We start from the raw sequence: 13,692 nt of genomic DNA, 5'->3' as shown, positions 1-13,692 counted from the left end.
AAACATTTTGCTTGGAGAAAATGGAGTTTGCCAGTTCTCGTCTAAAGACCCTTCTCAGGCAGCCAACCTTAATGCATTCAGCCAGTATTTATTGAAAGCACTGTGGTTACCAGGCATTATTCCTATGGGCTTTAAGGAAAACATAGGATGATCCAATAAAAATATAATATAAACCACATATGTGAGCCACGTGTGTAATTTAAATTTTTCTAGTAGCCACATTAAAAAAAAACCAAGTGAAATTAATTTTAATAATATATTTTATTTAACCCAGTATATTTAAATACTGTCATTTCAATATGTAATGAATATTTTAAAATTAATATATTTTACATTCTTTTTATGTACTAAGTCTTCAAAATCTGATGTGTATTTTACACTTAAAGCACATCTCAGATTCAGACTATCACATTTCAAGTACTCAATAGCCATATATGGCTAATGGCTACCATATTGGACAGCACATATCTAAATTGTTCTAACCTGTTAGTGCTGCTCACTGTAGAGTCCTTCAGATTTAGCCCCTAGCAATAAAAATGGGACTTTGCCTCCCACTAACTAAAGTTCCCATGCACGCAACAGGAGGCATATCCTACACAGGATTATCTATAATATAGTAAACTTTGTTGGAAAGCCATATAGGAGCCAACAAGTAGAATGAGATGGGAAGCTTCTGGAGGACAGGTGCCTGAGCTCACACTGCTGCTCTGCTCTTTACCCTTCCTCATCCCCTCACATCCCTACCCTTTATCTCTCCCGTCCCCCAGCCCTGTCCACCTGCCCACCCCACCTCCCCCTGGCCTGTAGCTTTGGCCTTCAAAGGGCACGCTCAATACCTATTATTGTCTTGATTCTAAGTGTAACATTTATTGTGTATTGAGCACTAATCACAGGCCAGGCACTGGAGATATAGGCATAAACCATACAGCCATACAAGGTCAGATAGAGGTGTGTGCTATGAAGAATAGAGCAGTGTTTCCTGTGTAATAGTGAAGGAGGATGGCATTTCTGTATTCTAGAACTTCTTGGGCTTTCAGAATGTGTTTATATGATTTTCTTTTTGTATGTATAGTTTTTATTTATTCTGTCAGTCACTGCCCTCATAGTACTGGAATTTAGTTGAAAGAATAAAGCATTTACATCTAATCTGCTTGTTTTGTAATGTACTGATGTGTAGTATGTGGTAAGGAGATAGGAAGTGACTGAGGCCAGCTACTCCTTTAGAAAGAGTGGTCAGGGCTGGCCTCATTGACAAAGCAACATTTGAGCAGAAGACCGAATGAAAAAGGGACAAGTCATGCAGACGTCTGGGAAAGAGCTTTGAGGCATAAGGAACAACAAACACAAATGCCCTGAGGTTAAACGAGTGACTTGGGAGAGGCAGACTCAGCAGCCATTGTCAGGTGCAATGAGAAGTAAGGAGATGCCAGGACTTCCCTGGTGGTCTAGTGGTTAAGACTCCGCGCTTCCAGTGCAGGGGGTGTGGGTTCAACCCCTGGCCGGGGAACTAAGATTCCACATGCCATTCAGTGTGGGAAAAAAACAAAAAAAGTAGGGAGATGCCAGAAACAGATAAGGTCAGAGGAGGCTATGGACCAGATCTTGCAGAGTCTCACAGGTGACACTGAAGACCCAGGATCTATTCTAAATGTTATAGGTACCTCTCGGAGATGTTTAAAGAAAGAAGAAAAATTATCAAATTTAACATTTTAAAAGATCATTAGACCTTGGGTTAAGCAGTGTTTTCTCAGGTACAACATCAAAAGCACAAGCAACAAAGGAAAAAATAGATGAATTTTGAATTTCATCAAAATTTTAAAATTTTGTGCTTCAAAGGACACCATCAAGAAAGTAAAAAGACCACACACAGAATGGAACAAAATATTTGCAAATCACATATCTGATAAGGGACATGTATCCAGAATATATAAAGAACACTTACAACTAAACAACAGAAAGACAATCAAATATTAAAGTGAGCAAAGGATTTGAGTAGACATTTCTCCAAAGAAGATATACAAATGGGCAATAAGCACATGAAAAACGCTCAATATCATTAGCCATCAAAGAAATGCAAATCAAAACCATGATGAATTACCACTTCACATCCACTAGAATGCCTCTCATCAAAAAGACAGTAACCGGTGTTGGCAAAGATATGGAGAAACTGGAACCCTCATACATTGCTGATGGGAATGTAAATTTGTGCAACCTCTTTGGAAAACAGTCTGGCAGTTCCTCAAAAAGTTAAACATATCATTATGACCCAGCAGTTCCACTCCCACATATATACCCAAGAGAAATTAAAACCTACAGGATGTCCACACAAACACTTGTAGACAAATGTTCATAGCAGCATTATTCATAATAGCCAAAAAGTGGAAACAACCTGTATGTTCATCAGCTGATAAATGGACAAACAAAATGATATATCCATACAATGGATTATTATTTGTCAATAAAAAGGAATGAAGGACTGATACACGTAACAACAAAGATGAACTTTGAAATGTTATGCTAAGTGAAAGAAGTCAGACACAAAAGACTATATACTGTATGATTCCATTTATATAAAATGTGCAGAATACACAAAGTTAATAGGGACAGAAAGTAGATTAGTGGTTGCCTAAGGCCAAGGTATGGGGTGAGAAGGATAGGGTGAGCAAAAATAGGCAATGGACTGTAAATGGGTACAGGGTTTCTTTTTATCATGTTAAAATAGATTGTGATGATGGTTGCACAACTCTGTAAACATACTTAAAATCATTGAATTGTATAAGTGAGTAAATTTTATCATTTATATATAATATAAAACTTATTCACATTAGATATAATATGAAATATATTTCAATAGAGCTATAAAAACATCATTAACTTCTGGCTTGACATTAGACCTGGAGTCAGCAAACTATTTACATCCCATGGACCAAATCCAGCCTACTACCTTTTTTGTACAACCTGTGAGCTAAGAATTGCTTTTACAGTTTTAGATGGTTGAAAAAAATCAAAAGAAAAATATTTTGTGGCACATAAAAATTATATGAAATTCAGATTTCAGTGTTCATTAACAAACTTTTATTGGAACACACCAAGCTTATTTGTTTATATATTGTCCATAGCTGTTCTCAAGCCACAATACAGAGTTGAATAGTTGCAACAGGGACTATATTCTCAAAGCCTAAAATATTTACTATCTGGCCTTTTACAGAAAAAATTTTGTTGACCCCTGGCCTAGACTCTACTGGGGCAAGGGAGGAGCAGGAAGACAAGTTAGGAGGCTCCTGAAGCATTCAAATGAAAGATAGTGATGGTTTGGCCTAAGGTGGTAATGGTAGATTTAGAAGTGTTCAAATTCTGTATATGTCTTGATGACAGAACTGATAGGGTTTGCTGATGAATTGGAGGTAGAGTGAGAGAGAATGGATAACTCCTCTGTTTGTATCCTGGGCAATCAGGTGAAAGATGTATTCTGAGGTGCAGGCTCAGAGGGAAAAATGAGGAGTTTGGATTTGAATGTATTAAGTTTGAGAGGCAAGAAAATGGTGTTTGTTAAACATCCAAGTGGTGATGGGGAGGAGGCAGCCAGATGTATATGTGTGGAATTCATGGAAGCAGTCAGGTCTAGAGACATAAATTTGGAGTCATCAAAGTTGGTATGTAAATCCATGAGCCTGGATGCTTAGGAATGTCATATCTTGTTCACAGGGGAGATATAAACTAGTCATTACAGGTCTGTACATTAATGTCACAGTGCTTCCTAGGACCGTCTGTAATTTGGGAAGTCCCCTTTGTGTAAATGTAAGCTGCTCCACGCCTCTCATGCTATCAGCTTGGTTGGGAGTCATAGCTGCTACTGCAGAGTGTGAAATTTTTCTTCAGGGTAACTCACAAGGGTTCAAGGTTCATGGCAGACTGTTGATTCCCTTTCACTTGCCCCCTTGAAGTCCACTGAGGACTTAGTACGTTGACAGTATATGCTGCTTGCGTTTCCTTTTTCATTGCCTTCTGAGGACTTCTAAGTTTGGAAACGTAAATCGTTCCACCTGTGAGTGTTCGGCTACCAGCAAGCAACCCAAAAACGCCTGCATTCCTTGTGCTCAAGGGAGCCAGAGAGTTTTTATGTTGATCACACAAATGATGCTTTTAAGAAAACAGACCACTGACGAGTCTCACATTTCCTATTACTCATGATGTGAAGACAGATTACCACTGTGATCTTGTAAAGGAAGATCATGTAAACAGCAGATATTTATCCTAACAGTGTAGCTCATCTGTGGATATGGGTAAGTGGACAGCTCAAGTGTAAATGCCTTGACATGGCATCAGGGCTCCTCACAGGACAGCCCATCTGCTTGTCCTGACTCATATCCCAACACATATACATACCTACATGCATGCATGGGCACATACGCATGCACATATGCGTGCACACACACACACACACCCCTCAGTGTTCAGGCATGTCACTGAGCACCCTAAATGCTTTCTCTCCACACCTTTTCACTTGCTGTTCCCTCTTTCTAGAATGCTTCCGCTTCAAGATTTAGCCTAAATGAGGCCCACTGGAAGACTAGCCTGACATTTCCAGGTAGAGTTTTGCCCTCTGCTCTCAGATCAGTGCTAATTCTGTTGAGACCATGTATTCATAATGTCTTTCTCCCTCACTAGCTTGTATTCTTTTCATGTTCACATTCCCAGCATCTCAGTACTGGGCCTGTAACAGGTGTTTAATAAATATCTTCTGAGAGAACATTGAATGATATACCCAAGATGACCTGTGAAGGCTGAATCTACTTCAGGGTGAGGGGGCTGGAGCTGGCAGTGGAGGGGCAGGTTTGAGACGATGATACGTGTGTCTTATTTGGCTTGTTTGGCTGATAGCATCTGTTCTGAATATCCTTTTGTTCTACCGGCCTTGCTTCCTTTGAGCTTCCAAGTGGTGCTGGCCCTCCTTGTCTTTACAAAGCAGTTGGAGATTTGCAATCTCCCCCAAGCTCTCTTACCATCACATTCCTTCCAACAGTCCACATCAGAGCATAAGGCATCTCTGAGCACTGCTGCTGCTTTGGAAAACCTCCGTTAAGTCCCAAGGCTCTGCCAGTAGGGCATTTGTCAGCCATCTTTTGGCAACCACATACACACACACACACACACACACACACACACACACACACTTGCCCCTGTGCCATCAGTCTTATGTTCCATCTGATTGACATATTTTTTCACTATTATCTAGGCCGAAAGCAATATCAGTTATCCTTGTGCTAGCAAGTAGCCATTTGAATTCAGGTCTGTATTTCCCTAAAGAAATCCTCCCTGTAATAACTTTCTGGGCCATAATATATAAAGAGTAAAAGTACTAGAAGTAATATTCAGGCAGAAAAAAAGGGAATTGAAGTCCACAGAAGACCAGCCACATGCTCTGTGGCAACTTCAGTCAGCAAAGCCAAAGGACAGCTGGAAGCATGGGCTCTCTGAAGTGCTCTTCACTCATTCATTCATTCATTCCACAAAAATATATTGAGATCCCACAGACACTATTGTGGGTGCTGCAAATACAGCAGAGAACAAAACAGGCAGGGTCCTCCTGGCCTTGGAGATTATATCTATTAGGGGAGACTGGCAGACAGTAAATAAATAAGTAGGTGTTATTGAGACCAACAAGGCATGTTGAAGGGGTTAAGGGATGCTTCCCATGGATTCTTACAGCACCCAAATGGCTTCCCATGAGAAGAAGCCCTTGTATTTCTAGAAATCAGAGCAAGGATTGGCTGAGAAAGTTTAGAAAAAAACCTAGTTGAGGCTCCTGGGCCTAATGCTTCCAGCATGTCTTGAGTGGCAGGAATTGCGATCTTTGTAGATTTACTTGTTTGTGTGTTTTTGTTTTTTTTTTTTCCTTTTCAAGATTTGTCAAGCACACCTTTTTTGGGGGAAAATGGTACTGCTTACACTTTACATTAGTGGAAGTAGCAGGAAATGGAGATTTCATTTCTATAAATTAGATCATTCTTCCCTCAACTAGCACATCTCTCAAGCTAGTTGGACTCTCATTACTGACCCGCCCCAAAGGACACACCTGGGTACCAAAGAGCACCTCCAAATAGTGCATCTAGGTCCATCCTCAAACAGGTTGTTCTCCCAGGTAGGGATTTCCCTCCCCCAACATGTCGCCTCCCCAGTGGCTGATTTAGAGTTGTTCAAGGGTACCACTGTTTCTTCCACTGAGAATCTCGGGATTTGAATCTGCAGATAAAGTAAATGGCAGGTTCAGGTTCCAGTGATTCGGTTAGCTTAGGATAGGCTTGGAATGATATGCTGTCTCTTGCAAGCTCTCCCTAGTTTCACTTCCTTTTCATGCTACTTCACCCAATGTCTTTCAATCCATTACCGATCAGACCCAAGCTGAGCCCTTTCTTCCTGTCATCCTGTCTCCATCTCCTTCATCCCTGTCCTTCACCCCATTAGATCTTCCCTCTGGACTCCAGCTCCCAAGTTGGAATTGCTGCCTCCACTGTCCTCTGAACTCTCTGGTCTCTGCCCATTGTAATCCTGAGCTGGCTTTTCCTATGGTTTTGGATTCTCACCATCTTTCTCAGTTTTTATGAGTGCAGTCTGCTTCTCTGCCAGCTCCTTTTGGCTCCCCCATGTCTCATTTTGCTTTTCATTCCAGAGGACTCAGCCCTCCAGCCCTCCATTTTTATGCATTCTTTCATTCAACACAGCGGTTCTGAGCACTTACTACATACTAGGCTCTAGACTAGAAGCTGGGGTTGCATCAATCGAGTCCTTTTTCCAGGAGCCTCGGTAGAGGGGGACGGACAGGGCTGAAACCAAGCCAGAGGCTGAGATAGAAAAGTTTGCAGGGGTCTGTGGGAACAGAGGGGGAGGATGAATCACTCTGGCTGGGGGAGGCTCCAGGCTTTTCAGGCAGGGAAGGGAGGAGAGAGGTATTTTGGGAAGAGGGAACAGCGTACATAAAGTTGAGGAGGTATCACTGAACATGGTGTGTCTTTGGAGTTTTATGCAGTTAATGTCACAGATGATGGGGTGGAGACAGAAAGAATGGTGGCAGGTGAAGCTGGAAAGGTAGTTTGAGATTTGACCACTAAAAGGAAGGAAACTAACATAATATTTCCTTTAATCCTTACAACATCTTCCAGATTTTACTGTCTCCACTTTGCATGTGAGGAGCCTGAGGCTTGCAGAGGTTAAGTGACAAATGGGAGGCAGCTGGTTAAGAAAAGTGGTTAAGAGCACAGGCTCTAGCATCCTGAGTTCCAGTCCTAGCATCTCCACTTACTTGGGGCACTGAGTACTCTTTCTCTTCCTGGATCTTGTTTCCTATTTGCTAAAAGAGAGTAATAGTACTAGAGCCTACTTTGTGAGTGGGGGGACGTTATGAGGATTCAGTTTAAAAGTGCCTGAGCAGTAAATGTTAGCTCTTAAGTGTCAAAGTCAAGATTGAAACCCCAGTCTGTCTGAGTTCAAGGCCCTTGTATTGCTCGTGTATACCCTGCTCCTGGTTCTTGATTGTGAAGGAGCTTACGTGCACTGCTAAAGAGAATTTGGACTTGATCCCATAGGTAATGGGGAGCACTGAAGATTTTTAGGATGGGGAGTGGTTTGGACTCATTTTCCTGTTTGAAAAATCACTGAGTGGAGAGGGCCTGGGGACAAGGAGACCAGGACTGGGGGAAGGGAGAGGAGAGAAGGGGTGGTGCCAAGAGCAGAAGATGGAGTCCTAGGACTTGCTGGCTGACTGGGTGGAGATGGTGTGAATATCATTCAAATCACAGTCCCTGCTTTGAATCCTTCAATGGCTTCTCTTAACCAGGGTATAGACTCCTCATCCCAGCTGACAGCTCTTCACTCTCTGGCTCTTATTTACTGCTCTGAATTCACCTCACACACTCCCTCAACTTCCATACACCTTAAACAAAGCCACATTCAAGGCAGAGAAGCAAGTGGCTGAGCATATATCCCTACCTACTGTCCCCCTGACCCTGTCCTGTCCCTTCTGTGCACAGTCACCATTTTCCTTTCTTTGCCTCACAGCACAAATACTGCCAGGCTATTATCCCTCACCTTAACTCAATAATCCTGCCCACCCACTGATACAGAATCTGTTCCAGCCTCTCCAGTAACCTTGCTGGCACCTCATTTTTATTCCTCTTTGCCCAAGACCAACTACTCCCTCATACGGAAATCAACCTCTCACTGATTTTCCTCCTGAGAACGGCTACAGTTTGACATAGAAGCTAAAGTCGTGTGCAGTCTTGAGCAAAGAGAGACAAGAAAGCTTGGGTCCCCTTCCAATGCTGTCGAAAGAAATCCCAAAGTTCCTGGAGGTCCTGAAACTTCATAACTGATGCTGCCTCTTATCTCAGTATATGTAAACTGTGGGATCCAGGCACAGTATCTGACTGTGGCCCTAGTGTTGTACAAGTATTTCTCGAATGAATGAATGACAGACTCACTTCTGCTGTTTCACGCGTGCACTGTTCTCCTCCATTGTCAGTGCCAACAGGAAAGCACTCCACATGACCCTGCCATTGTCCAGTCCTTCCACAAATCCATCAGCCCCCCAAAGTGGGGAAGATTACCCGCTCCGGTCCTCTCCTTTTACAGACCTTAAGCAGTTATGAGGGTGCATTTTATAGCCATGGCCACCAGAGGGCTCTTCTCAAAGCTCAGGATTCCCTTGAGCAGCTTCACAAGAGCTTCACCTGTGTAGCTAAGCAGGTTCTTTTATTAGTTTCATACTGCATCTGAGGTGTTCTGTCCATTCTGAGGCTCTTAGAGAAAGAACTGGTCTTGTGGTGCCTTTAGAGGACTACTTTTCCAGCTATTTCCAAAAATTTCTTGGGAAAATACTATTTTCTTCTAAGGAAGGGACAGAAAAAATGGGCTTGATGTTATGGTAATCTGCACCCTGTGCAGGACTTTTTAGGGAGGGTAGGTCCCTGAATGTGGGCAGCATGAAGACTCTACTTTGGGCTTCAGCCCAACCTAGCTGGGGTGCTCCATTCCAGCCTCAGCCCACCCCTGGTCACCTGCTCCTTCAAGTGGAGAAGCTGGACTTGGAAGACTGCTTGGGCAACTCACAAATCCTTTGACTGCAACTGTCTCATCTATCTCACAGAGCAAACACCACATCTATCTCACAGAGCTGTGTCAGGGTAAATGAGCAAATGTAGGTAAAAGTGCTTTGAAAAGTGTGATGCTCAGTGCCACCTCCATTTCCCTACTTAAATAAATCACATTCCAGGATTAGGATGAGCACAAACAATAAGCAGATCACAATTATAACAGGTCAAAAGGGTTTCTGAACTCTTGAGGAGAACTGATAGCAGAAAATCTCAAGTTTTTAATTATTAAATATAAATTACTCTTAAGATTGCATAAGATAAATTTCTATCAATCAAAATTATAATCCAGAAAAAATTGTTTCAAAATCAGAAAAGAAATAGTCATTGATATTTTGAATATCAGCATATCATCTTATAGATGTACATTTTTATATTTTTGTAAGTGACTATTTCAAAACATTTTACCAAAGTAAGTCACAAACTATTTTTCCTGGTATTTTACCCTAGAATTGGTAGATAGTTACTTGGTTTAAAATTTTCAAAGCAATAATCTTCTTTATCTCACAGACTCTAGATAATCTGAAGGAAGGGAAATACCATCTACGTGTGAGGCCTGCAGACATACCTGTTGCTGAGAGAGCATCTTTGAACTACTGGCGAACATGGAAGTGTATCAGCAAACCCTCAGAATTTCCTATAAAAAGCCCAGCCTTCACAGGTATAACCACAGGCTGACCTTCTCTGAAGCCCAGACCAGCTTCCCTTCTCACTCTAACAGAAGTGGCTTCAATCCAGAGAGTGCCCTGATTTCTGAACTAGTTCTGGATGATTCCTCTACCTTCCTGTCATCTCCTTTGAGCTTGTACCTGCCACATGCCCTCTCCATGACTTCTTACTCACTGGAACTAAACATCCTTCTCCATGTTCATTCCCCTGCATGCTGGTTTCACTTGGGCAAGGCTGGGCTGCATTCCACCCAGTCCTATTGGTCAGGGCACTCCACCATACTTTCAAGTCACCTCTAACCACCACACAAGGAATGTCTCCAAATGATCACTGTCTGGTGGGTGCCTTGCAGTATAGATCCACCTACCTGGGACACCAGAATAGCCATTCATGATTATTGATGGGTTTTGAGCTTTCGGGAGAGTCAAAAGGATCTATTTTATCTGTAGGTCATCTATTTTATCTGTGGTTGGTTAGATCAATTCAAAAAAAAACAAATAGGTAACCAGTGTGAATTTAATGATTGAGTATATAAGCCAAAATTTCACATGTCCCACTGCCCTTCACTGCAGAAAAACTAGATTTCCATGCCCTGCTCCCCACCACACTTCTGCCAAACCTAGGGTTACATCTGAAAAGAGTGAGTGAGAAGAAGGAGGTATCTGGCAGGGACCATCTCTGGGGTGATCTCTTCAGCTTCCTCTGGGGCCCCTGGGTCAGTGAGAGCCCTGCCCACTTCTGAGAGCCCTGTCCCCTGGGAGGTGGTGACGCCCCTCTGCATGTTCTCCTCCAGGCCTACATGATAAGGCACCTTTGGGACTTATGGATACACCACTGTTAGACACAGAAGAGGACGTGCACTACTGCTTCCTGCCCCTAGACCTAGTGGCCAAGTATCCAAGCCTGGTAACTGAAGACAATCTGCTGTGGCTGGCTAAGACCGTGGCCCTCATCGAGTGCGAGTGCAGCGAGTTCCGCTTCATTGGTGATTGCTCTATCTAGGGGGTTGGGGGAGGGGGAGTGGGGGGAGGGGGGTGGGGGTGGCAGCAGGCTGATAGGACCCATCCACCCCTCCTAACCCCACACCACTTGGAGGCCCAGCTTGGGGCTTAGGGCCTCAGGAGCTTCCCTGGGCAGAGCTGGTGGAAGCGTGACAGAGCCTTCCTGGAAGCAAATGGATTCCCAGCATTAGACTCCCACTAGCCTCAGGGCTATTTTATTCCCTGTTCATTTTGGAATGGCCTGGGTGTAAAGGGGCACTGGAAACTAGCTGCAGTGGTGTCACGGCCACAGGAGTTGGTGTAAAGGGCAAGACCCTGAGCTGGACTCCAAACTACTTATCTCTCTGCCTTTATGTATCCAACTGGGCTCTAGACCTCAGTTCCTCTCACCATAAAATGAGGGAATAGGGTTGTTTCAAAGGATGGTCCCTTCCTCCTCTCACTTCCACTAAACTCAGGATAAAAGGGGAGAAGGGTGGATGGTGAAATGTTCCCCAGAATCATTGTAGAATTGTCCACCTGAGCTAGTGGCCTAAGGAGGGATGAGATCTTCAAGCCTGGACAGAAGAGAGCCTCCCTCGTCCACCAGGACAGGTTCTGGTGGGGTGTGAACTGAACTGATTCCAAGATGCTGCTGCTGCCTGTATGAATAGGGCAGGAAATACCCAAATTGTACTGGGGACCAAATGCCTGGAACCCCAGCCTTTCATAGTCACAGTCACCTGGAAAGTTGTCTATAATGTGCTTCTGAATCTCCAAGTTGATTCACACAGGACAGTAGCATTGGCTCCATCTCTGCCTCCCACACTGCAGTCCAGGCAGGGAAAAACTGCAAGAGCCACCTGCCAACCCAGGCTCAGCCAGGCCCTTCCTCTCTAAGTGGCAAGACAACTCCCTCTTTTGGAATGACCTGCTCTTGGGTCAAGACTCACAGGGTAAGTCTCAGGGCCAGTGTGTGCTCACCAGGAAGACCTGGCTTGGGAGCCCCAGGCCAGCCCATGGGAAGCCACACCCACGGACTCAGACACAGGAAAACAAAGTAATTTGGGGTTTTTCACCTTGAAAACCACAGACTGAAAGCTAATCTAACCAGGTATGTTTAGAAATTATTTTGGAATAAGGAGCCCCTAGGATAAGTTGTAACACCAAAAACCTGCCAAAACCTGGACCTGCAATTAGATCAGAAATAACCTTGTTAACCCATTTTGTTTCCTTTTGTTTTTCAAGTGAATTTTCTCCGCTCACAGAAGATTTTACTACCAGATAATTTCTCCAACATAGATGTGTTAGAAGCAGAAGTGGAAATTCTGGAAATCCCTGAGCTCAGTGAAGCTGTGAGGTTGTACCGAATGAACATGGGTATGTCACCAGGGGAACCTTGGCCTCCCCTTGACATCCTGGGGCAGTCTGGGCTTTAGCCAGAAAAGCCAAAAACAAACATCTTCCCTCCCACAACCACTCTGGGCTTTGGGTGGTAGTGAGAGAAGTGGGTGTTCTGGCTGACTTAGAATCTGAGAAGACAAATTTCAGTCTGAAACCCAGTGTGCCCTCTGTCTGCTCAGTCTTGCCACTGACCTATAGGTAGCTCAGCCCAGCCTGGGTGGGGAAACCGGGCCAGAGTGTCCAGGGGAGGGAAGTTGGGCCTGAGGCCGGGCTTCCCAAGGTAGGGGAGGTCTGCCCTCCTTGTGGATGTGTCAAGCAACTGGGAACTTGTAACTAACCCCTACCTGCCACTTCCATCCTTCCTCTTCCAGGCATAGCTGGAGGGCGTGGGAAATTCCCCATAGGACTTCAGTTATACCCCACACACCCCAGTTCCTTTGTCCCCCCTACTTCAAATCCCTGGCTGCTGTGCCTGTTTCTGCCTGCTCCTGACACTTCCTGACCCTGGTCCAGGCCTTCAAGTTCCCGGCCCAACCTCATTCCAATTTGCTCCTCATATTTTTTATTTGCCTTTCACCATCCCATTTCCCAAATCCTGCATGTCTATGGACGCTACTGCGCATGTTGCAGGAGCTAGCTACCTTAGTGTGGCCTCAGCTGGCATTCTGAGAATATATAGAACTGTCTTGCACATGTGAAGTTTGGCCTGCATGTCACCAGATACTTATTCCATGGGAATCAGACTTTCCCTACTTTTAGGCCAGCTCTCCCAGACTCCTCCCCAGGCAAGTGGAGTCCTATCCTATCTGGGGGTAGTGGCATCCTGCTGCAGGTCTCAGGAGCCTGTCTTGGGATCTTACAACCCACTTCAAAGGGTGTAAGTTCAAACCTCTCCCCCAAAGACTTCTGTTCCTTCAGAGAACATGGGTCAGAGAGATGAGTAGACCGGTGCATGCTGCACAAGAGCTATGTTAAGTTGGAAGGGAAGCATGCCTGTGGACAGGCTCTGTAAGCCATAAAGCAGCCCCCAAACACAAAGCATGTTTTTTGTCTTTTATAAAGCACCATAACTAAGGGAAACAGCTCTCGTAGCCTTGGAGGTAGAGGCGCTCTCAAATCTCAGCTCTGCCCCACCTAGCTTTGGTATTTGGGGCAAGGTTCTTAACTGGCCTCTCAGGACACAGTTTCCTCATCTATGATAAGAGGAGAGTACTACCCCTCTTGTAGGATTGGAGATGACCCATGAAAATCACCTGGCAGCTTGCCACTGGCCCACTGTTGCCACTGGAACAGGGTCCTGTAGACTGTGCATTGTGCCCACTGCAGGAGAACAAGGTTTCACCCATAAGCCCGCAATTCAAATATCCAACCTGAAAGTAACACTACACAGTGTGTCTCCGGGGAAAATTCTGCCCAAGAGTGATAGGGACTGTGAATCCGGGAAGCCTGTAATGCACATTAGGTTCAATGCTGTGGTTGTCATTCTTTACCCA

The 13,692-nt window shown here is 44.3% G+C and overlaps 1 protein-coding gene across 1 annotated transcript in view; it reads left to right on the top strand.

Annotated features, from left to right (window-relative positions):
* Positions 1 to 13,692, top strand: part of KCTD19 (potassium channel tetramerization domain containing 19) — a 32,254-nt gene that overhangs the window by 7,650 nt on the left and 10,912 nt on the right. Inside the window, exons 3-5 of the mRNA XM_070044244.1 lie at positions 9,657 to 9,807; positions 10,609 to 10,800; positions 12,044 to 12,175. Of these exons, the coding sequence (XP_069900345.1) occupies positions 9,657 to 9,807; positions 10,609 to 10,800; positions 12,044 to 12,175 (475 nt within the window). The remainder of the gene's footprint in view (positions 1 to 9,656; positions 9,808 to 10,608; positions 10,801 to 12,043; positions 12,176 to 13,692) is intronic.

Source organism: Globicephala melas, chromosome 19 (assembly GCF_963455315.2).
Source record: "Globicephala melas chromosome 19, mGloMel1.2, whole genome shotgun sequence".
In the NCBI taxonomy this organism is placed as follows: Eukaryota; Metazoa; Chordata; class Mammalia; order Artiodactyla; family Delphinidae; genus Globicephala; species Globicephala melas.
Note: the sequence above shows the minus strand (reverse complement) of the source record. Positions and strands in the feature narration are given on the sequence as shown.